Source organism: Amphiprion ocellaris, chromosome 4, assembly GCF_022539595.1.
Source record: "Amphiprion ocellaris isolate individual 3 ecotype Okinawa chromosome 4, ASM2253959v1, whole genome shotgun sequence".
Classification (NCBI taxonomy): domain Eukaryota; kingdom Metazoa; phylum Chordata; class Actinopteri; family Pomacentridae; genus Amphiprion; species Amphiprion ocellaris.
The window spans coordinates 34,664,161-34,688,730 of NC_072769.1; the positions used below are offsets into that span (position 1 = coordinate 34,664,161).

Sequence of the window (24,570 nt, forward strand, 5' to 3'; positions counted from 1 at the left end):
CACTTTTGTAAAGAAATCCTAAAATTTCAGATTTCATTTTTTGCAGTAGTTTGTGGGCCAGACTGGTGGTTTTACTGGTGTAATATGTGTGGGCTGGAACTGGAAAGAGTTCCTGATATCACTGCAGTTCCAATGGCCACACAGACTATTAACCAGCTGGTTCATAGAGCGTTCACACTATACTGGAGTTTTTATAATTACTGGTTTGCTACTTCTATAACATTTAGAACTACACACATGTTGTCAAAATAAAGCAAATATGTCTGTGTTTTAAAAGTAATATTCTGAAATTAAAGATGTACAGTGCTATACTGAACAAGCACAATATTTTTAACAGTCACAGTCCAGTTCTGCAGTAAATACAGCAGTGTTTTTAGCAAACGGTTTTCACAAAGATAACATTTGTCCATCTTTTGTGTTAGTTTTTAATATTTCAGCTAGCTGCAATCTGCAGTGGTAAATGAAGAGTAGCAGCACTCTGCAAAGACTGGAGTCAGTTCTTGAGTTATCAGACGTAAAAGCTTATTTACTTCAACTTTGCACTCAATTCAGTTTGACTGTAAGAATAGAAATTCTCTGTTAGCACCTAGCTGTTCATAGGTGAATATAAGGCAAGGTGCATCATGTCCATCTTCGTTGTCGTTTCCAGGTGACGAGGTGTTGCAGTGGAACGGAAAGTCGTTGCCAGGAGCAACCAAGAAAGAAGTGTACAACATCATTCTTGAATCCAAGGCCGAGCCTCTAGTGGAGATTGTTGTTTCCAGACCGATCGGGTAAGATTAACATTGTTAATAAGTCATAATTATCATTAAACTGCGTAGCTTTGACTTTGTTCCTCTGACGGATGCTGTTGATATGTTTCCCTCCTTTATCTAAAAGCTCTATCCACCGAATTATGTCCAAAAACTTCTTGAGAAAAGTGTATAGAGCATATCAGTAAGTAGAGTTGATTTAATGGGTGGAGCCCCTTTTCCACACGTCTTCCCTGAAATCCTGCTGATCCAAGAGAAAAATCCCATTTTCCAGATGTTTTTTATCCTCTACTATCCACCATGTTAGTATGTAAACATGTATTTGATTGACTTCTTCTGGGGTTTTTCCTGCATTGAGGAATTTTTGAAGCCCCCTAAAGAGGTTTTAGCCAGAGCCAAAGGAAAGTCACCAACACAAAAAGATAAAAACTGAAACAATAACTTTTCAAGCTGTTTTGTTAGCTGGGGCTTCATTTACTCAAACATAACAGGCATTTTTGTTGGATAAATGGTTAGAAATACCCGGAGCACGAAGATTGAAGCTTGCTTGCTGTCATAATGTGGAGTCACCCTTAAAAGCAGGAAAAACCCTGACTTCTACTGTGCAGCTGCTTGTTGCTCATTCATCTTTTGAAGATGAATGTCCACTTGATGTAATACACTAATATAGTGTGAAATGGGCACCATGACAAAGTCTTCTGTGACGCTTCATCTGAATTCTCAATGACTACTCAGTGACTCTTTTCCTTTTTACAGAGACATCCCAAGAATCCCAGCATCCCCTCACCCACCTCTAGAATCTAGTAAGTGCTTATATATGGATCTTTACAGGCTGTATATGTTATCGCCATGTGTTGTTATTTTTATTATTAGTATTACTTTATTTAAACTTGAGTTAACAAGATTAAACTGCCACTGAGATTGGGATAAGTGGCAGGACAAACTAGTAGGTTACAGTCATAAAACAGTTTAATATTTGTTTTACAAAATCTGAAAAGTCTGGAATCTACATGCCCAACATTTTTCCAAGGGCACATGGGTGTTACCAATACTGGAGAAACTGACAGATATTTTACTTCTTTTTTGGTTTATTTTCCATGTTCATCTCATATCTGCTCTGTGTAAACACTGCCTCACAGTTGTGCTGCAGAGCACAGCATTTTTTGTATTTTACAGAATGTTTTTACAGCAAACAATATAGTTTTGACAACTTTTTTAATTAGACATCTGGAATAAAGTGATTGTGATGCAGTGTCATGATTTTAAGGTTATATTTGTCTAAGTGGAATAGATCAAGGCCTGTCAAAACGCTGAAAATCCTCTGATTACTTTTGTTTTCTAGTTTTAGGCTCTGAAAGGGGTGATTTATTTGTGCCACAGTTTAAGGTTATTCACAGTGAAAGGTGTTTGCTGTTATTTTTCATATGTAAATGCTATAATAGCTGGCGTCAGCAGCAGCCTGTACTCATTATACTTGAAACCCTGCTTTCATTTCAAATGTGGGAGTTTGATAGTGTTTTTGTCTGCAATATATTATAAACGCTGTGGTTCTTTCACCCCTTAGCAGGCTCCAGTTCCTTTGAGTCTCAGAAGATGGACCGTCCCTCCATATCGGTGATGTCCCCAACCAGCCCCGGGACTCTCAGAGACCTTCCTCTGGTCCTTCCCGGACAGCTCTCTGTGAGTAATCTGCTGTCTTTATTCTTTATTATCCACCACACTGTAAAATCACAGAATAGACAGAAAATACAACGATAAAATGAAGTAAAATGGATTAGAATAAGATCAGAGCAGCTGAATGTGGTTCATGTGAACTGAGAAGAGGCTGAACTGTCTTTGTTTCAGGTAAAGCTGTGGTACGACAAAGTGGGCCATCAGCTGATCGTCAACGTTCTTCAAGCCATAGACCTGCCGACTCGACCGGATGGGCGACCGAGGAACCCCTACGTCAAGATGTACTTCCTGCCTGACCGGAGGTGAGGTCGCTGTGTTTGTTTATCATCTGTAGCTGCTGGTTTGAAGCTTTGTCATGCATCTCCCTGTATTCTATTCTGTACTCTCACCTCTAACGTCTACGTTCCAGCGATAAGAGCAAACGACGGACTAAAACGGTGAAGAAGAGCGCCGAGCCCAAGTGGAACCAGACCTTCCTTTATTCCCATGTTCACCGGCGGGAATTCAGAGAGCGAATGCTGGAGATCACGGTGTGGGATCAACCCCGAGTCCAGGAGGAGGAGAGCGAGTTCCTGGGAGAGGTGGGTCACATATCACTGCCTTTATAACGATTTTACAGGCTGAACTGCAAACTGAGTGAGAGGAAAACACTGTTGTCTGTAATATTATTATTAAAGCAGGATCATTGCGTAGTAAATTTGATTTTAAATTAAAAACACTTCATCCATTATGACTCATCGAAACATGGTTTTACAAATTTGTTAAAAATCACAAGCTGAAAGCCTCAAATCTGGCTTAAATCTCAGCAGTCATTCGATCAAAAGCTTATTTTTGTCATTTTTTAAAATCAGACATGCATAATGAAGTGATCGTTATGAAATATCATTATCATATCTTTGATTTTTTTTCTGATGGAACCGCATGTTGTGTTCTAGATGAGTAATTCATGAACTGTCTGAAATTAACATCTTGTAATGTTTTTTTAGATTTTATAAGGTTTATCGATTTGTTGTTTGGTCCATACAATGTCAGAAAACCTGAACAATGATGATCAGTGTTTCCCAAAGCCAAAGATGATTTCTCATGAGGTCTTGTTTTGTCCTCAACCTAAAGGAATTCGGTTTAATGTCCTAGAAATAACCAAAAAACAAAATATTCACGTTTAAGAAGCTGGAATCAAAGAATTTAGACTTTTTTTCTCAAATCGATAAATCACCTATCGAAATCAATTAACTGCTATGTTGTTTGGTCTATGAAACGTCAGATAGATGTCAGAAATTGTGAAACATTCCCAAAATTCAAGATGATATTTGAAAGGTCGTGTTTTGTCCACAGCCCAGATATATTCTGACATCAAGGAGGAAATAAACCAGGAAGAAAGTATTCACATTTAAGAAGCTGGAATCAGAGAATTTAGACTTTTTTTCTTAGAAATATTACTTATTCCATCAATTTGTTACTCATCAAAATCAATTAACCGATTAGTCGCTGGGTCTGGTGGTTGGTAAAATCTCAGAAAATAAAAGTCTCTGAATTTGTGGCACACGACTGTAAGTCACAGCTGAGTCAGTCTTGGTTGCACAGTTACACAGAAAACTGCAGAATGTTGTGCTGTTTACAGAATCTGGTTGGAGCAAATGATTTCTTTTTGTTGATGTTTTAAAATCAGATATTTAGAATAGAGGAAAATTATGATTGTAAGGTTAGATTCGGCTACGTTTCCTGATAGAGGAGTTCAAGGCCCATCGGAAAGGTGACGTTTACAGTTTCTAGCTCTGGTAAATGGCGTAGTTTTGGCAATTTTATAAATACAACACATCTTTCACACCTGGTTTCAGTGTTTAGATGGTTAAAACATCTTTGTCTTAATGTGTTATGACATACAAAGCTCTCGAAACTGCATTAAACCTTTGGTTGGATTGAAGTGGTTCGACATCAGATCCACCGCTCGGTTTCTGTCAAGCTCTCTGATCTGCCACTGCTCCCCTCTATGTCCTCTCAGATTCTGATCGAGCTCGAGACGGCCCTGTTGGACGACATTCCTCACTGGTATAAACTGCAGACCCACGACGTGTCCTCCATCCCTCTGCCTCAGCCATCGCCGTACCTCCCCCGAAGACACGGAGGCCACGGAGACAGTCCCAGCAAGAAGCTGCAGAGTACGTTTACACTGTTTAACCTGCTGGATGTCCGAGTGTCTCTTCTAACCTTCCTGTGCTCAGCTCTCTTCTCTTTGTGTCTCTCAACATTGAATCTAACAAACAGAACCTCTCGACCTTAACCCTGTGTTGTGTGTGTGTTTGTGTGTGCGTGTGCAGGGTCCCATCGCATCATTGATACAGAGTTTGATGATGGTTTGGTAGTAGTGAGTAAAGGTGGGTGGGGGGCATGGTCACTGAGCATCTCCTCGTGATAGTAGCAGCCTGTAGGCGCCCAGCACTGGGTGAGAGAGCATCTTCTCGCATCTTCCATCCGTTTATTTGTATTTTAAGATAAAAATTCTGCTGCATATCAGATCAGAAAAACCTCCAAATACTTTCTCATGATGCTGCTGCTGGACTGCACATTTTGAATGGTGCAGCTGCAGTTTCTCCTCCTCTGCTGGGCCGTAGAAACACCGAGTGCATGTTAGACTGTAGAGGTGCAGTAGTTCACGCTCATTTCACTCAGTCCTCTGCCGATCTCCTGCATGCTTCCAGTCCTGCCCTTCACCGGAAAGGACACTGAACATGTGCGGTGGAAGATGAGTTTGTGTTATTCTTGACAGTAGAGTCACCACAACTGCTTTGCTGTCTGGCTGTTTCTGCTGTGGCTCCAGCACCAGTTTAAATATCCACACAGGTTTATGGTTTGTTTTTGGCCTTTTCAAATGCAAGATGGGGTTTGTGACTAAGAAAGTGGACACAGTCAGGAAATTAATCATAATTTCAACAGTTCAACATTTTCTTTTCGTTGTTGATTAATCCTTCAATTCTGTTCTTGATTAACTCAGAATTTCTGGCAATGTGTTTTTTTTTCACTTTCACATTTTTTCTCACCGTTGGCTCATTTTTCACTCCATTATACAGTCTTGCACTTCTATGGAAACAGCACAAGCATGAAGAAGTAGAGAGAACTTTTGTCCCAAATAACAGCATTATAATGTCTTAAATTGTTCAAAATAAAAATGAAAGGGAAGTTTCTTTGTTTGAAATTTAAAAAAAGGAAACAACATGTAAAACATTCTTCCAAGTGTCCACAGCCATTACAAATACTGGAAAAAATGCTAACTCTGCATACGATAGACATGTTTGTTCCATACTTATCTCCTCTCTGCTCTGTGCAAACACAGCCTGCAGTTCAGTCGAAAAGTCCCTGAATTTTTGTGTGTTCTACACAACTCAATCCCTAGTAGCATTGTGGATGTGCTATGGAGCTAAGAATTTTTTGTTTTTTTTTATACAATCTTGTAACTTGAAAGAGTCTATTTTTGATTTTTTTTTTTAAAGTGACATAGAAGAAAAGGATTTTTATAAAATATCACAATTTTAAGCTTAATTTCAGTTAATTTCCCTGGAAAGTCACACATGCTTAGTTCAAGGACCCTCAGAAAGTTGAAATCCAACCTTTAATTCTGTTTTTATAGTTTATGAATCTGATAAATGGTGCAATTTTGGTGATTTTGTAAATATAAACATGCCTTTTCAACCCACCGGTGGATTTTGGGTTTCAGATTGAGCTAATACAGGTTCTGTAAATCTGAATCTCTTTTATTTTCTGCACCATGTGGCTTTATAGATTTATAATGTATGTGTTAATGTCTGATTCCCATCTGGCATTCTGTGGGGTTAAAACAGGCCCTTTCTGATCTCAGGTCTGGCAGAGACACCGCAGAAACAGTCACACGAGCAGCTGATCCTGTTTGCTTGCTGCTCATCTGCCTGTAAAACATCCAGATGTGATATTTTACAGTCTTTAAGAGAATGGCATCTGTGATGGTAGTGAACAGCTCAACAGCTGGTGCATCTTCACTGAAGGACACACAACTAATGCCTGGATGTGTGTTTCCCATGTGTGTCCTATCCACATGGTGTTTGTGTGAATGGTTATTTGTGTAGGTGCAGAGCGTAACTCTAGAGAACGGGAGCGCGGCAGCATGTTAGCGGTTCCGGAGCAGCAGCGGCCCGTCCAGCACCGATCGCGCTCCGTGTCTCCTCACCGCGAGGACTCCTGCAGGGCTCGGTCTCGACCTGCTCATGTACCAATGCAAAGGTCAGAATCATCAGCCAGCATTAACCATCAGTGGAGAGTGTTTCTGTGAATCGGGACAATCTAAGGAAATCATCACGGGTGGATTGTTCTCTTTATACTCTGAACTTAGAGCAATTTGTGGGCATTTTTTGTTTGTTTGCTTTTGCACATTTTCACTCGCATTTCTTTTTACTGCAGTATTGTCCTGCACCTTTATGGAAACAAAAAAAAAACATGGATAGAAGGAGAAAGAACTCAGAAATGTCTTCTGTGAAGTGTGACAGTTAAAATGCCCTAAATCATGAAAAAAGGAAAACGAAAGTGAAGTTTATTTGAATAGTTATTTTCCAAAAATTGAAAAATTCTGGAGCCAACATGTCCAATACTTTAGTTCCCACAGGTGTTACCAATACCAAAAAAAAAAAAAAGGTGGTTCTGCACGCTACAGGTATTTTGCTCTTTACATTCTCTAAATGTTTCCCTAGTCTGATCTCCTCTGCTCTGTGTAAACACTTCCTGTAGTTCACCCGAAAAGTGCCTGAATTTTTGTCACCTCACTGTTGGTTACAGCTGAGTCTCAAAGGTTCTTGGTTGTGTGGAGAAGCACAGAATTTTTTGCTTTTTATAGAATAAGGTTTATTTTAGATATTTTTTTATAAGTCATGTCGAATAAAGTGACTTTGATAAAATAGCACTGATTTTAAGCTGGGATTTGGTTCATTTTTTCAATTCAATTCAATTCAATTTTATTTATATAGCGCCAATTACAGTCAAATTGTCTCGAGACGCTTTACAGAACCCATATGCCTGACCCCCAGAGCAAGCCAAAAGGCGAGAGTGGCAAGGAAAACACCCTTTTAACAGGGAAAAAAACTTTTCTGATGGAACTACATGTGGCAGATGAGTAATTCAAAGATCACTGAAAATTTGAATATCCAACAATTCTTTGGGAGTCAGGGAATTAATTGATAAGTTGTTCGGTGTAAGAAGGGCATTTTTTACAGAATCTGGTTTATCTTCATCAAATTGTTGAACGAATATATGTGTAGAGCAAAGTGATCGTCATGAAAAATTATAATTTTAAGCTTAGATATCGTTCATGTGCCATAAAAATCTTTATTATATGGTCTATGTTTTGGTTGTGCTTCCCAGGGGACGGCACATCACAGATGAGCAGTACAAGAACTGTTGGAAAGTTTGAAATCCAATGATTTTCTTTGTTTTTATAATGTTTTGCTAAAAAAAAATTGTGTAATTTTGGCAGTTTTGTAAAGACAACATGCCTTTCACACCCGCTTGGGTGTTCTGGAGCTCATTGGGCTAAGAAACTTGTTTCTAAATCAAAACAAATGATGTCTTTGCAGGGATTTAAGACACATTCAGATTCTTTACTTATGCAAAAATACAACAATGTAAATATAATATACTGCATGTAGAAGTCCTGCATGAAAAATCCTACTAAATAAAAGCACATAGCAGCAAAAAGTAATGAATTTATTGCAGTAAAAGTTCTCGTTTTGTATCTCTGACTGATAAATTATTAGTCAGTTCATTAGTGTGTCAACAGCAGGTTTCTGTTGTAGCTGCTGCAGATTTGAACCACTTCATATCCAGGTTTGTATATAGAGATAGGAGATAAATCTGAAGAAAGAAGTAAAAACAAAATTCTGATACATAAATTAGTTTTTAGCTTTCGTCTAATGTAACAATATTTGTTGAGACAGTAGATAATTTATAGAAATTAAACCATATGAGGAATTTAGAGAGAAAACCAGTACATGGTGGAGCTTTTAGCAAACCCATAGACACGTGAAATGTGAAAAGCGACTCCACACTGATTACTGGAAGGAACCACAAAGGTTGGAAACTATTATTTAAATTGTAATTTCTTGTTGTGCTTTAAAAGCCTGTTATATTATCCATTATCTTAAATCTTTATCTGACATGTAGTGAAGTTGAAGGAGAAAGCAGCATAAAATTACAGTGCAAGTACCTTAAAATGAGTACAGTACTCGAGAAGATGTATTTATTTACTTTGCAACACTGTACTTTCATTAGATCACATCAAAAATTAGCCTGAATATAAAGAATTGCTGTTTATTTATCTGTACATACGCTCATTTGATGCTCTTTATTTCTTCAGAAGTTTGGATGAGATCCACCAGAACCGCCACCATTCCCCGTCCCACTACCACGAGCCGCACCTGGAGCACCAACGCTCAGGTGACTCGGACTACGAGTACTCTGAGGACAGGTAACCTGTTGGTGGGATCTACGGGGGTGTTTCTAGGTTAATGCTGTGTTGGTAAAGAGCCTGTATTCTGATTTCGGGGGTTTTTCTCTTTCCTCCTTGTCTTCTTTAGCTGCTTTTTGTACATTTAAAAGGTCTACAAACCTCAAATCAAAGAAGTTTTTCTCTCTCTCAGAAAACTCCCAGAACCCTTCCCTGCCTTAAACACTTGAAACACTTGGTTTGGAGTCCAGATTTTTTGAAAGAAGTCTGATATTTGGACATTTTTCTTCTCTGAAACCAAATAAGCTGTAAGCCACTAGATAACTTTATTTTTGAGGCTACTTTTAAAGGTGTTGTTTCTGTTTTAATAAGGCCTCATTCTATACTACATTGAAGTAATACATTAATCTGTTAGGACCAAAAATATGTTGTATTTTTATTAACTTCAGTAACAGAGGTATAATTTACGTGATTTCTGAAAATCATCCTCAAACACAGATATGTATATGTTTCAAAGTGCAGCAAATTTTGGAAATGAGCTTTTAGCGTCCAGATCTTTAAAAATTAATTAAAATATAAAAATCGATAATTGATGTAAAAAGTTGGGTCATGCACAGTTAAAAAGATTCCTACCTTAAATAAAAAACACAAAAGACGACAGAACCATAAATCATGACGTGTACTAATTTTAAGCTTTCATTCTCCTGTAGATCAATGAAAAATTGATCTACAGGAGAATAAATATTCTGAGAAAACACCTGAGAGCCTTACTGCCTTATATACCATTATATTTTTAATTGTCTGCTGGTTCCTGAATTCTGTGTTTTCCTTTACATAAATAAAGACATTCCCACCCTAAACTAAGTCAGAAAATGAAGAAATTGGTGAATAAAAAGTGATCAGCCCGCAAGAAATGTAGTGTGTGACGCTTGTTCTGAAATGAAAACCATGTTCCATATTAATAGGCTGGAAACGCACATCACATGGCCATATTACAAACCAGGGAAGGACATGTGGTGACTCATACCAGGACCAGGAAGCGAATGTTGGTGTCATCAGTTCTAAAACTTTCTGTTTCTCACATCGACACTGCAAACTGCATTTCTGAAAATCTTTGTAGGTTTTCTGTGACCTAAAACTGCATTTGCCAGGGAACAAATGGCCAAATTGCATCAAAATTACCCTGTTCATGTGGACAAGGCCGCAGACTTCTGCAGGTATTCAAGGTCCACTTAAGTATCTGATGCTCCAAATTGTCTGGACCCACAAATGTTGTGTTTGCTGTGAGAAATATGAGAAAAAAAGATTATTTTGAATTGTAAACCTTTAACTGTGTAGAGTATGGGCTCTTTAAAAAACAACGTGCACCCAAGCAGCAGCTCAGGTCTTCATCACACATGAATAAAGTAACTGACATGTTAGTATTTACTTGTGTTTGTACAAATTTCGGTTTATCAGTGTGTGTAATGTGATCTTACCAAACTAATTTCTACTAATACTACTAACAGTGTGAGTTATTTCATTCTCTGCTGTTGAATTTAGACTTTAAAAGTTCAGATTTATGATTTCCTGGTTTTCTGTTCATTCATAAATTCACTTTGCCTGTCTGAGTTGCCATCCTCTTCTGTTGTGTTGTTTTTCATCCGTTCACCCATCGTCATGGCAATGACAGTGAGGTCCTGGAGATGCACAGGTCTGTCCGGGGTGGAAGTGCCGAGTGCCTGCACACAAACAGGTAAAGAAAAAAAGACAAAAAACACACAAAAACCTGAAAAAGACGACCAGCATTTAGCTTTATTTTGATAGTTGTCACCATTTCCATCCTCACTATGCTTTAACAACTCCATCTTAACACGTGTACAGTTGATATTTTCAGTGTTGATTGTCTTGCATGATCACAAAGTCAGTGTCAAGTAGCATAAATTCATATCCGACTAACAGCAGCCTCATGAAAACACACTGCAGATCGCTGTACGAGGGGATTAGAGACATGCTCGCTGCCTGAGCTTTTTGATTAATTTCTTTTATTTATTTTTCCTGCCTCAGTTTGTGTTCTCTCTCAGCAGTTGTGTTTGTTTTTTTCTTGTCTTCCTGTTTTACGTGCATGATGTCCACTCTGTACAACCAGGGGCGTAGGTAGATACAACAACACACTGCCCCCCAAAATGCCCCTGTTAGTAAACGGTATCCATAAGGACATTTACAGGTAAGGGTGAAAGGCAGTCCTGCGTCCTTCTCTGTGCCTGTCCAGCTTTCCCATCTGTGGAGTTGGTGGGACATTTAGTTGCAGAAGCGCAATAAATGCCCACATGTCTGCCAAAAAGCTGTGCTGCTTGTGCTTGTTTTGGTCAGAGTGTTTGTCTTGGTGCCGCTTTAGCTACATAACATGTTGCTTTTCCCCTCTGTATAATACAATCCTAGGACCATGCTGCTAACGTCATATGTTGGAGCCCATCAAGTACAAATCTCATCTACTGCAGTTTTTCAGAACATATCTGACTGATTTTACATAAGCAGGTTAGAACAGGAAGTCACTGGTGCCTCTGAATTTTAGTGCCAATCACTAACCGCATTATTAGATAAAACACAAAAACAGCACTGTAAAAGTAATACTTTGAGCTATTGTTGAAGTTCAACTCTGTTATATATCATGTCTGTCACAATAAGCAACCAAAAAGAAGACATTTTTTTAAAACAAATTTAGCTTCCAGGTGGAGCTGTCCAGAGTCATTTTCAAGGATCAGAATTGGGGCCAATCACGGCCTTTTTTAACCTTGTTCCGACTCTTTTCTAAGACCTCTGAGCCTTAAGATCCTTTGTTTACATCCTTGTTTACTTATTTTTAATATTATTATTTACAGTTTTAAGCTGTTTTTAGTGTTAATATGTAAATTAATATGTTTTTTTGGATTTAACTAGTTGTTATGTGTAATGTTAAAGAAATTAGGAAAATCCTTACCGTAACAGTTAATCATAGTGAAATATACACTACCGTTCAAAAGTTTTGGGTGACCCAGGCAATTTAATGTTTTCCGTGAAAACTCATACTTTTTCCCCGTTATTATAGTGCACAGTGGTGACAGAGACGTAGGGAATAGAGTGAGGGAAAGACATGCTGTAAATGTTGTTTATGGGTCACCCACACAACCAGTTGAGCTACAGGGACGCCCAAAACTCACACTTTTATCCATGTGCTAACATAACTGCACAAAGGTTTTCTAATCATCAATTAGCCTTTCAACACCATTAGCTAACACAATGTAGCATTAGAACACAGGAGTGATGGTTGCTGGAAATGTTCCTCTGTACCCCTATGGAGATATTCCATTAATAATCAGCTGTTTCCAGCTACAATAGTCATTTACCACATTAACAATGTCTACACTGGATTTCTGATTCATTTAATGTTATCTTCATTGAAAAGAACTGCTTTTCTTTCAAAAATAAGCAAATTTCTAAGTGACCCCAAACTTTTGAATGGTAATGTATAGTCAAAAATTGTTTTTAAAAAGACATTCATGTTTTTATAGTGCAGTTGTATGCATTTTTGTAGCTTTCTCACCATGTGCCGCTTGAGATCTGTAGATTGTGTTACATAATCTGCATTACATGTAATCCCCCTACATACATATATATATATGAACACATGAGATGCTCTTACATAATAAATTCATCTCATGTGTTCATTTGCTGTGTGTGGTGTTTTCTGGTGATCTAAAGGCCACCCAAGCTTTCACCTGAACTGTAACGTAAAGAAACCGTATTTTATGTTTTTAAGTAACTGTTCTTCTTTATCCGTCCTGCTCAGCTTCATATTGTGTTTTTGGCCCCTTCCCTTATTATGTTGCTGCTTCTTTCTGTCGGTTGCATGTGTCATTTTTGTTTTCCTTTGCCTCCCTGTGCATGCTGTGGGCGGCTCTTCTGGGGTCCAGCTCCACCCTCCCTGCATGTCTAAAGAGCAAACAACCGCCCCACAGGCAGGAGGGCGGCAGCACTTTGCCTCGTAGCATCCTGACGCACCGAGTGCTCAGGTTCACTGATGAGGTTACGGTTAGGTAAGAAACTCCTCTATCGCCCCCCCAGAACCATTTTCTTTCCCCCATCAGGTTTGCAGAGCAGAGGCCTAAGCATGTGCTGGCAGAGGCAGAGCTTTAAAACCAAGCTCCTGAGCTTCTGTTGCCGTCCGTGTGAGGATGAAAACATGATGTGCAAAGTCATGCGATGGCACGGAGCCACCATCTGTTGCCACAAAGCAGCATGACGTGACGCAGGACAAACACAGGGGAGAGTAAAACTGCTTTCAGACATGACATACGTAACATCACTGCCTCATCAGTGTGCTAGTGACAACATTCTGTTATTCAGGCATTAACGTTCCTCATGGCTTCATCCAGCCATACCCACCACAGTGACAGAGTAATGTATAATAGGACATAATGCACTAATAAACAGAAGACTGAATCGGAACTAACAGCAGCTTATCAAACTCTCCAACTACACTTTAAAAAATAATGCTCACAGAAACGCAGCAGTTCACAGTAATAGTTTTTGATTTCTGTCAATTTCTAATTATGTTTAACAAACTACATTAATTTAGGTGAATTAGCTTTTCCTCTACAAATCATTTTTTAAATGATGTTTCGCTTCAACCCAAGTTTTTAAGCTGATTACTCATAAAAATGAAGTTATTCTAGCTAATGATTCCACATTATTTAATTAAAACCATTTCACTTGGCAAATTAAAAAAAAAAAAAAAAAAGAGTTTTCCCTGTATTAAGTAGGTAAGGGAGGGGGCTTCAAATCCTTAACTCAAGGTGAAGAAAAATTAAGTTATTAAGACAAATTCATTAAGTTATCACCACTTTTAATTAGTTAAAATCAACTAAAGTGGATACCAACATTAAACTGATGTAATTATTAAAGTTATGTCAACATACACATAAAATAATGTTTGCAAATTCAAAGTTTCATCCAAACAGGTAAATTATTAAGATTTTTTATTTATTTAAAAACAAATCCTGCAACCATGCCTTTAATTAAGTGGTAGGAATACATCTCTTAAACTACTTTTTAGTTTATTTAGGATCTCCTAACAATTTTGTCCGTGTGTGATGATAATCTAATCACTATTTTTCAGATTAATGAGACTCACCAATAATAAATGTTTAATTTATTGCTTCCAGCTTTTTGTAGGAGTTTTTCCTCTGACTTGATCCAACAGTCCTCTTTTTTCAGTGTATCTGATCAGCCTTTTGGGCTAAAAGTTCTATTATTATTAAAGTTATAGTATTTTCTATTCTTTTCTGATTTTTTTTTAGACATTTTCAGTAGTTTGAAAAAGTAAATCAATCATAAAAATCTGTCTGTGTTGCAGAAATAAGTATGTTTTTATTTATAAACTTATATACTGCAGTATATACAAAAATTAGAGTAAAAATTTACATGACAACTTCTAATGAAATCTAACCAACAAACTACAATGAATTCAATGAATTTGCTTTTCCTGTTTTTTTTCTTTAAAGCAGTCTTAACTTTTTAAAATTGTTCAGGCATGGTAAATTCATTTCATTTCAGCCGCTTTCATAAAGTTACCTGCAACATTATTATGTCCATCCAACTTGTCAACAATGTAAACCTTTGTTTAGTGGTTTGAATCGTCCTTGGGTCACTTTATAGAGTGAATTTAGAGTCAATTTCCTGTTTATTGTTGCATTATTATGCATTATATATCACTTGATGTGTCACAAATATCGTCAGTTGCAATGGCATCTTAATGAAGCTGTGAAGAACATTAAAAGTCACATTCATTCAACCTTTACTTAAATCATCTTCAACTTCAAGGAATTATTGAAGCCATGCCCTTATTTACTATGATATTGAGAGTACAGTCAACAAAAAAAAAGGCAACAATCAACAAGAACTCAAAAAACAGAATCCAGTTAAAAGCAGGTAATTTTCCAGTTACGTGCAGCAGTAAAATTAAAAGCAACTTTTCTAAGTTCAGTGTAAGCACGCAGGATTTCAAGCTTTAGCTCAGCGCTCGAATGAGACTGATTTTGATGACTTTTTGACCAGTTTAATAAGTAAGTTGCAGTTGTGAACAAAAGCTTACATGCACTCGTAAAGACCACATAAATTGTGGCAGTCTTGAGTTTCCAATGACTCTGGAAGGTCTTCTGGAAATATGACAAAAATATACACACAGCAACTTGATTTATCAGTTTTAGTAACGTAGAAAGCTGTGTTAATCGGATTTTCTTAGTGGCATAGCCTCTAGAAAATTTGAAAAATTGAACACGGCCTCACACGGCTTGTGTTTCATATGTCTGTATGTTTTTATATATCACAGTGGCGTCTCTTTAACAAACCGATGAAGCAGCGGTGTTTCGTGTCTCATGTCTGAAAGCAGCTTTAAATGTGCCGACCGGCTGCTCTGCTCTCCTCCCTCAAACCGTCCCCTCTCCCACTTAGACCTGGTTCCCATGGCAACCTCCCATCCGAGTGGTCTCAGTGTTTGGCCGTGAGGAGTGACTGGCTATGATAAATGGAGATGGAGCGTCAGAGCCATTACATGTTACTGCACTATCTGATGGCCTCCTTCTTTCTCTCTTTGTCTCCTCCTTTTTTTTCTTTATTTCATCTCTTTCTTTGTCTTTGCTCTTCTTTTGTCTGCCTCCCACTCATCCCTCCTTCTTTTTGTTCTTCGACGCCTCTCCTCGCATCCTCTGTCCTTGTACATCTTGTCTCCATCTCTGTCTCTGCCTTTGTTTTTTTTCCTCTCTCTGCTGCCATGTTGTGGCGGTGCAGCGACCTGCAGCCGTCGTTGGACAGAGTGAGGAGTGCCAGCACCACATGTCTGAGACCAGACTCCAACTTTCACTCCTCTGACAGAGACAGGTATCAAGAGAAAGTGAATTTAACGGATTTTATTTTAAAAGGCGAATCCAGAAACACTGCTCTGAGGCTTTCAGATTGTTTTCTATTGGACTGCTTGACTGGATCATTCAACATTTTAGGATGCTGCATGTCTTCACTCCAGTTCATGTCATGTGTCCTTTTCATACATTACACACTTTCACAAACACATCTAACTGCTGTACTGAACTGAGAATCACCTATCTCAATATTTTTATTTTTAAAAGCAGAAAATTAACCTGCACTGTTCAACACTGTAAATTTCATCAGTAATCATGACAGATGAGGTTCTAGATCCCAGGAAGTGAGAGCAGCTTTCAGTTTTTTGGAAATACGCTTCTTCCTAAGACTTAAATACAAAGACTGATTCCGTTTTTGTGTCTATATGCTAAATAAAATGCCTATAAAATATTAGAATAATGGCCAAGTTAATTTCGCTTTTTGACAAGAATTTACCAGAAAAGACACTTTCATGTCAAATTGAAAACAGATTTCTACAAAGAGCAATGACATTTAGTTAAAAATACATGTAAAATAACTGATTAATCACCTTTAAAATGACTGACCAGTGAATCTAAAGTGAATCCAAGGGGAGTAAATACCCCTCAGAATGTGCAAATAGAGTCTTTCATGTCAAAGTGGAAATATGATATCTCATCAGTGCAATAACTGATACCTCATCCTCTTGTATATAATCTTCTACGTGATATTTATAAGAAAAAAAATCATCTGTATATAATGGGGTTTCTTCCTGCAATTTTTGCACTGTGTTTCTTTTTCTTATCTATTCTTGCACTGCCTTTCTACTTTTTCTTTGGAGCTGCTGTAACGGTGAACTTTCCCCACTGTGGGATCAATGAAGTTTATCCTTATCCTTATAAAGCATAAAATAGTTGCATCAAGACGCTCAGAATTATTTTTTCACAGACTGTAGTTAGTACACACAGCCTAATTTAGGACATTTTTAATGAGACATGTAGAATAAAAGGCTTTGCTGACATGTCATGATTTTCGTGTTGGATTTGATTAAGTTTTCCAAGTAGTTCAAGGACTGTTGGAAAGTTGAAAATTCAAAGATTCTTTCTGATTTCTCAATCTGTGGCTCTGATAAATAGTGTAATTTTGAAGCTCTTCTAATGATAAGATGTTTCTCAAACTAGCCGGTTGGTTTTGGTTTTCAGATGGTTAAAAAGAAGAAAAAAAATCTAATAACTGTATTCCCCAGACATCAAAGTTGAAGTTTTTAACTCTCAGGAAGGAAGCGTATTTCCCCAAATGCAAACTAAATGCTAAATGGTATTATCTAAGTGAAGTTTTAATGTATCGCTCACAGCTAATAAGTCACATCTCTGTGAATCGTTGAACTTGTGGTATGTCATGAAGTTTAAAGAAAATTCACAGCCTTCACTGTCCCTTCACTCACTAACATCCTCTCCTGGGATGCTCCTCCTCCTGCACCTCCTCCCCTCCAGGTCCTCCAACTCTTTGCCCCGCAAGACTCCCCCAAGCCCCAGGATCTTAGTAGAACATGTGGCCCCTGAAGACGACAGGTATACCAGGCCTGCCCCCCACTGCCATCCCCTCTGCTTGCTTGTTGATACTGTGCTTATCGAAAATATTCACCCCTCTTGGAAGTTTTCTTCTTTTATTGCATTTTAAGATTGAATCATGGTCAATATTATTTAGAGTTTTTATTTCTCGTCAGAGTGAAAACAGTTTTCTCCAAAGTAATGTCAACTATTAGCCTATCAAATGTAAAATATGTGATGTAAAGTATTCATCCCCTTTTAAGTGACTCATCTATTTTTTAGTCGCTTTTCCACTAGCACCCACTTGGCTCAACTCTACTCAGTTTGTGAAGTTTTCCATCAGGACGTAGTACCTGGTACCAGGTACTGTTTTAGTACCTACTCAGCCAGGGTTCCAAGCGAGCTGAGTTGAGCCGATAATGTGACGTCTACAGAGTGCAGGCCACTGATTGGACAGGAGGTGACGACACACGGGAGCGACTCCTTCACGAAAGCCAAACCCGACATTTTTTTTAAAAAAAACTGGTGCGGCACAGGTGCAGGTATACCATCGCCTCCATGTCCTCCATTGTTGTGTTGCGTTTGTGTCGCACACAAATGACGTTAAGGGACTTCTGGGCCGCCGTGCTATGACGACTCCACCCACGATGAGGTGGTGCTCAGTGTAATGGAAAAACAACTAAACCGAGTCGAGTAGAGTCGAGCCGAGTAGGTGCTAATGGAAAAGCACCATTAGTGAAATGGAAATCGTGATTGCTGGGAATGTGTCTCAGTGATTGTAGTATAAAGAAAGCTGTATCTGGAATGTGAATCAGTACTTCTGGATATAACTACACCAAATTAATTTGACCATGATTCAGTGTTGAAAAGCAATAAAAGGGTAAACTTCCAAGTGGGGTGAATACTTTTTATATGGCACTGTACCTTCCTTTGAAGTCTCGACCTGTAGTTGATCTAGATCACAGATGTCGTGATTCGCACAGTTTCCTTCCCTTTTCCTGTAAATATTTGTGCTCTAAAGCTGTGTAATCCCTCGTTTATTCTGCTGCACCTGCTTCTCTGCTGAGTTCTGAATTTCACCACTTCTCTGGCCTAAAAGCACTTTCTTTGCTGTAGCATTAAAAACAGCACATGCAGTGAGAGATCAGATATATTGCCTTTACTGAAGATGAAAACCAAAGTCTCAGTTTGAGCCTTTTACATTACTTCCAAGCTATCAGCTGATGTTCATTGTTGCCATTCTGTGAGTCGCCATTTTCCACATTGTGTTTGTTTTTGTTCCCTTCTCTTTCTGTGGCTGCTGTTTGCCAAAACAGACAGTGTAGCAATTCATCAAGTCCAAACTGTCACAGGGGCAGCAAGAAAAGCCTGGAGGGGGAGAGGTAAGATCATTCATTCATTCACTCATTTATTCACTTTATTTCATTTCCTCTCATTCCTGTCATCCCTTCTCTCATCTCTGAACGGATCATATCTAACCATCGGTGCCTTTTTATAAATTCTGTAGTCCTGATTTATTTTTTCTTTTTAGTTAGTATGTAGCCTAGCATATAGTCTCCTTGTGGCAGAAACATATTAGCTATAAACACACTGCAAACACAATCCAGTATTTCTGATTTGATTTTTGCACTTAATAAATCATGTTTATTTTTTTTTTCCACTTTTCATTGAGTTCTCCTCACATTTAACAGATTTCTGTTCGCATGGAATTAAGCTACATTCAAAATAAAAAGCTACAGCCAGCAGCCAATTTATAATATCATAATTAGCAAGCAAATTTGTTTTTAAACAGTCCATATTCTGCTTTTTTGAGGTTCTTTTCCTTTATGTTATAGCTCTTTAAAGTCTGCAAACTTGCAAAATCCATGGCTAAAGAATTTTTTCTATACCACAGAGAATGCTACTCCTTACCTTTCTGAAATGCGTCCGTTGAAGTTGAGGTTTTTCTTTCCTTTGTCTTTCTTTCGGTTACTTATCTACATCACCATCTAACCTATTTGCATAACGGCTGGCTAGTGGGTAGTTTTGCCGTTTCCTAAAACAAATAATGAGCAGCGACCTCGCAGAACGACCTCAAGGTCATTTCGTGGTTTCCACAGTTTCAGTTTTACTACAATACCACACAGACGGTTACGTTGCTCCTCATATCTGTTGATGTGTCTGAAAGGCTCTGACTTTGCACTTTTTACAGCCTGTAGCAGCTGCTTACAGATTGATCTGTAGAACTATGTGAATGTGATTATTCCTGAAGTGTATTGAGGACAGCGAGTGAATGTAGCACAGGATATCTGGAGAATGTAGAACTCTCCACTGTGTTTGGGCTCCGTAGATGGAAAGCATGTGGAAATTGAAGCTCCTCCGAAGTTCTGCAGCACGACTGCAGTTACAGCTCTGTTAATGATGAATTATGAAGCTGTGGATGATGGAGAATCACCTTGTGGACTAACTTCTGCCACCTTTGCAGATATGCAGAAAGCATGAATTTGCCTTGATTTTCTCTCTTGAGTCACTTCTGCTAGAGCTATGTCTCTCTGTCTATACTCATACCTCTGGGATTACAGTACATAACCAATATTATCTTGCTTTTGTCAGGCCCACTGACCAGTCAGAGCATACTGGGGTTTTCAGGTTGGGGACTTAAAGAGACAGGAACACACTTTTTTTTTTTTTTTTTTTTAACACTAAAGCATGTAAAATATTCTAATGGGCCTCAAAAGTAAAATTATGAACCTGCAAAAGTGCAAAGTATGGACTCTTTAAAGTCTTCTGTTTGTCTTGCAGACTGTTGCACTTATACTGTAAAAAAAAAAACAAGTATGAACTTTATTTTCATGAATATAGAATACATCAAACGATACCTTGTTCAAGAATAATTTTTCTACCTGGACTAAGTTAACGAACAAGAAGTCAGCAGACCTCAAAAACAAAATTATAAACCAGGCTCTTTAAAAACATTAAAAGGTATTTCTTTGGCTGATTGTTGGGCTTTAAATGTGACACGTGGCATTCTCTGTCTGCACACTTGAAATCAAACACGATTTGTTGTATTATTTTCTTTTTTTCTTCTCTAATTTTGCTGCCTTTTCTGTTGGTTTTATATTTTTATTTCTTCACACGGTGTTATTTTTTCCATTTCTTTTTATTTGCTGATGGCAGTCGTATCCAGCCCACCTCTATCCTGAGGGGCAGTCGAGGCCGAGGGGGTCCACTGAGGCCATTTGGCCACACAGTGCTGTCAGGGTCCTGTCCAAACTCTCCACGACTGGACAGGTGCATGCTGTTGTCACTGCTGCTCCCCCATGTGCTGATTTCCTCTCTGAGTGCAGTAGTACTAATGAAGTATCCCAAAATGATTTCAAGTCATTTTGGGATGCGTATAGTGATGCTCTGTGTGTGAACACGCTCAGAGCTGCTGCCGTTATTTTTCCTGTACTGATGATCCTTTCCTCTCCTAACTTTTACCTCCACTGCTGCCCATCAGTGTGCTGCTTCTGTGATTCAGTGTTGAGCTTCACTTGATGGATCGATTTATAGTAATATGTTACTAAATCTTGTTTGTGTCTTCGTGTTGATGTTTCTCAGAGCACACCCTCACGGCAGCCCCTCTCCTCCTACCGGGACGCCCTCATCAGGTCGCAGGGTTAGGCAGCTGCCACAGCTTCCTGCAAAGAGCAGCAGCATAGAGCAAGGTATGTTCTGTTTAATGCATTATAGTCCAGTAAAAATGACATTCACTTGTAGAAGGCTGAGCGTTAAAGTGACGCTGTTACATTTTTAAATGCTAAACAGGAACATTAATATGAATACAGCATCTTTTAGGACTTAATTAAATATTTACATGTAAAAAAAAAAAATTTTTTAAATGCAAATTTTGTCTGCTTTAGCTCTGTGTCTTTTGGTTGGAATAAAACAAAACAGGTTGTATTGTATTGTAACACTCTGAACTCAAAGCAGTTTCTGGGTGATTTTGTTTGTTTGTTTTGTTTAGTTTTTTGGCTCCTGTCAATTTTACTCACTGTGGGTTCATTTTTCACTGCAGTATAAAGTCCTGGATCTCTATGGAAACAGAATTGATGAATTGATCTTGATTATTCATTTTACAAATGCTGGAAAACAATGAAATCAACATGTACAACATTTGTCCAAATGTCCACAAATGTTAATGGTACTGGAAAAAAAAAATTGTGACTCAACATAGTATAGATATTTTACTGCTTTTTGCTATATTTGTAATTTATTTGCTTTCTGCTCTGTGTCAACACTGCCTACAGTTCAATCAAAAGTCCCTTTGTCATGTTATCTGTTAGTCTCAGCTGAATCACTAATAGTTTCTTCAATGGGCCAAAGACTGCAAAGCTTTTTGTTATTTTGCTGAATCTGTCTGTTGGAAAGCTAAGAAGAAGATGATTTTGTGTGGTAACAGTTTCTGGCTCTGATTCATGGTGTAATACTGGCGATCTTTAAAAGACTTGTCATATCTACCGATGGATTTTTGGATTCAGGGAGTGAAACAATTAAAGCAGGTGTCCTTAATGTGTGACTGAAAGCTGTAACTTGCAGATTTTTTGGTTTCACTTCCTCCCAGACCATTTGTTGGCTCTTTTATCTTTCCCTTGCCTGTACATTGTGTCTGTTGTTCCGTTTCAAAAGGCACTTAAATAATAAAGCAGCAGATAAAAAGAAATCTTTAAACAAAGATTCCCAGATTTCCTGGGTCACATTTTTTTTGCTTATTTAGCTGTTTTCACTGCCAAACCAACTGAAGTGGTGCCTTAGTGTGCTGATGACAGGACTTTTTGAATTATAGTAACTTCTCTAAGCCAGATATAAATACTGCTTGTTCTCATGCTGCCTGGGAGCATCTCTGACCCTTCAGTCATCCCTAATAGAAGCACATGATGTAGCAGCAGTGCACATTATACTCCACCTAGTGTCTGGAACCAGAATCTGCATCTCAGGATACAACAGACTATTAATCCTCTCAACTCCAAGCAGTTTCTCTCACATTTTTCCTCACTGTGGGCTCATTTTTCACTGCAGTATGAAGCCCTGCACCTCTATGAAGTCATTACATTTCGTTCTTCTATTTACTTTACTAGAACTGAAGACAGCTGGGCTCAACATATACAACACTTTTCCAAGTGTCCACAGTTGTAACTAATACTGGGGGGAAAATGGTGATTCTACATTGTCTAGATATTTAACTATTATGTTTACATACCTGTTTCCTATCTGCTCTGTGTAAACACAGCCTGCAGTTCAGCCAAAAAATCCCTCCGTTTTTATCATGTGACTGGTTGCAGCTGTATAAGTCATGTATTCATGTACAGTTGTGATTAGAAACAGATTTTTTTTGTTATTTTTTTGTTGTACACAGAATCTGATTCAAGCAAATGGTTTACTTTTTTGAGGATTTTGTTAAATGAGACATTTAGAAGGTAATAATTTTGATAAAATATCTCAGTCGGTTCATTTTCCTGATTCGTACTGAACATTACATTCCAAGACTGTCGGAAAGTTGAAAATGCAACAATTCCTTCTGTTTTTACATTTTCCTGCTCGAATAAAATTTGTAGTTGTGGCAATTTTTTGTAAGATAACATACCTTTTGAATCTTTGAAATATTATGATTTTAAGCTTGGATTTTGTTATTTTTTTCAGTGAAACTGTACATTACAGATGAGTCGTTTAAGGATTGATGAAATGTTGAAAATCTGACTTTTCTTTCTGCTTTCACACTTTCTGGTTTGATAAATGCTGAATTTTTTTCTTTTTTTTTAAAACAACAACCTGCAATAAACGTGCTAGTTGTCTTCAGGGTTCAGAAGGTTTACAAGCTGTAAAAAAAAAAACGTGTTGCTGTCAGGTTGGATTCATTTAAATTTAATTGCATTAAGAAAGAAAAAAGCAAACATTTTGGTATTGTTAGATTTTAAATTGACAAAGTATTCTGCTGAGATTTCATTCATTTTCCCAGCGGAACGGTACATCACAGATGAGTAGTTCACAGACTGACGAAAAGTCAAAAAATTTGGCTATTCTTCCTGTTTTTTATCATGTCTTACTCTGATAAATGGTTTATTTTTGGTGATTATTTAAAAATAACATGCTTTAGAACCTGCTGATGGGTTTGGGGGTTCAGAGGGTTAAAACACACTACTGCTGCTCTTTTCTTTCTTCTGCTTTTTGCTTTTCTCTCTTCATTCTTCTGTCTCATGCTGTGTCTTCTGTCTCAGCCCTTGCAGTGGAGGAGCGAGCCCGACAGATAAAAGTACATTCCTACCGGCCTTCAGCCTCCCACGACCCTGAGACGGACCTCAAGACCAAACGGGAGGTCAGCATCCGTCCCCTCCGATCACCTCATCCTCCTGAGCTTTATAAATCATATCAACGTTTTTAGCAAAACTCACTCATTGTCTCCATGTCTTTGTCCGTAGATGTACGCAGAGCAGCGGCGTAGCAGTGACAACATGTCAGCCAGATCTTCGGACAGCGATATGAGCGATGTGTCGGCGCTCTCCCGAGCCAGCAGTGCCTCCCGCCTCAGTAGCACCAGCTACATGTCGATCCAATCCGAGCGACCCGGAGGACGACTCAGGTCAGCCCTCGCTCTCTGTGCTTTCAGTTACAGTCATTTTCAATTCAGTTAAGCCTTAATTTCTGTTTTATTTGCATGCTAATCGCGGTGTCTTCTTCCTGCATGCTGCTCGATGCATGTTTTTCTGCATGCTCCTCTAAACACACATAAACACATGAACACAAACACTGAATGGTGGCAGATCCAAGTCATTAGAGGAAGAGAAGAAGGACAGGAGGATCTCGTGGGGGGTGAACGGAGAGGAGGAGGAGGACAGGAGGGGTTCTTCAGGAAAAAGGCGATTCTCAGAGGAGTTGAAGCGAAGGAGACACACAGTAGCAGGAGACACCAGGGAGTCCAGGTAAACAGCTCCAGGTCACTGATGGTGGCCGACAGTCTGAACAGATCCGCAAAGTGGCCTAAACTGTTACAGGAAACAAAGCCAACATGGCTTTTCATGGTGGCAGTTATAGAGCATTTCTTATTGATATCTGTAGGGAGGTTTTCTTCTTTCCTGCACTGTCCAAAGGGAGGTCAGAGGTCAAATCGTGCTCAGACTACTTAGAATATAAATCAAATCACAATTTTTTGTTTACATAAAATAAAATTTAATCCAATCAGACTACTTCTGAGTTTCTACATTACAAATATTGCACCTTA

The 24,570-nt window shown here is 38.4% G+C and overlaps 1 protein-coding gene across 28 annotated transcripts in view; it reads left to right on the forward strand.

Annotated features, from left to right (window-relative positions):
• The window catches only part of rims1b (regulating synaptic membrane exocytosis 1b), a 97,553-nt gene that overhangs the window by 58,772 nt on the left and 14,211 nt on the right, over positions 1–24,570 (forward strand). For 5 of the 28 annotated variants that reach the window (XM_055009659.1, XM_035949138.2, XM_035949141.2 and 2 more), the window contains 21 exons: positions 650–773; positions 880–936; positions 1,509–1,555; positions 2,317–2,432; positions 2,598–2,728; positions 2,836–3,007; positions 4,429–4,585; positions 4,745–4,801; positions 6,524–6,677; positions 8,800–8,910; positions 10,562–10,624; positions 11,018–11,095; positions 12,822–12,944; positions 15,697–15,786; positions 17,277–17,354; positions 18,650–18,715; positions 20,490–20,603; positions 20,916–21,022; positions 23,570–23,667; positions 23,771–23,931; positions 24,113–24,271. In XM_055009659.1, the coding sequence (XP_054865634.1) occupies positions 650–773; positions 880–936; positions 1,509–1,555; positions 2,317–2,432; positions 2,598–2,728; positions 2,836–3,007; positions 4,429–4,585; positions 4,745–4,801; positions 6,524–6,677; positions 8,800–8,910; positions 10,562–10,624; positions 11,018–11,095; positions 12,822–12,944; positions 15,697–15,786; positions 17,277–17,354; positions 18,650–18,715; positions 20,490–20,603; positions 20,916–21,022; positions 23,570–23,667; positions 23,771–23,931; positions 24,113–24,271 (2,263 nt within the window). The remainder of the gene's footprint in view (positions 1–649; positions 774–879; positions 937–1,508; positions 1,556–2,316; positions 2,433–2,597; positions 2,729–2,835; positions 3,008–4,428; positions 4,586–4,744; positions 4,802–6,523; positions 6,678–8,799; positions 8,911–10,561; positions 10,625–11,017; positions 11,096–12,821; positions 12,945–15,696; positions 15,787–17,276; positions 17,355–18,649; positions 18,716–20,489; positions 20,604–20,915; positions 21,023–23,569; positions 23,668–23,770; positions 23,932–24,112; positions 24,272–24,570) is intronic. The other 23 variants (XM_055009661.1, XM_055009646.1, XM_055009636.1 and 20 more) reach the window with 22 other exon arrangements.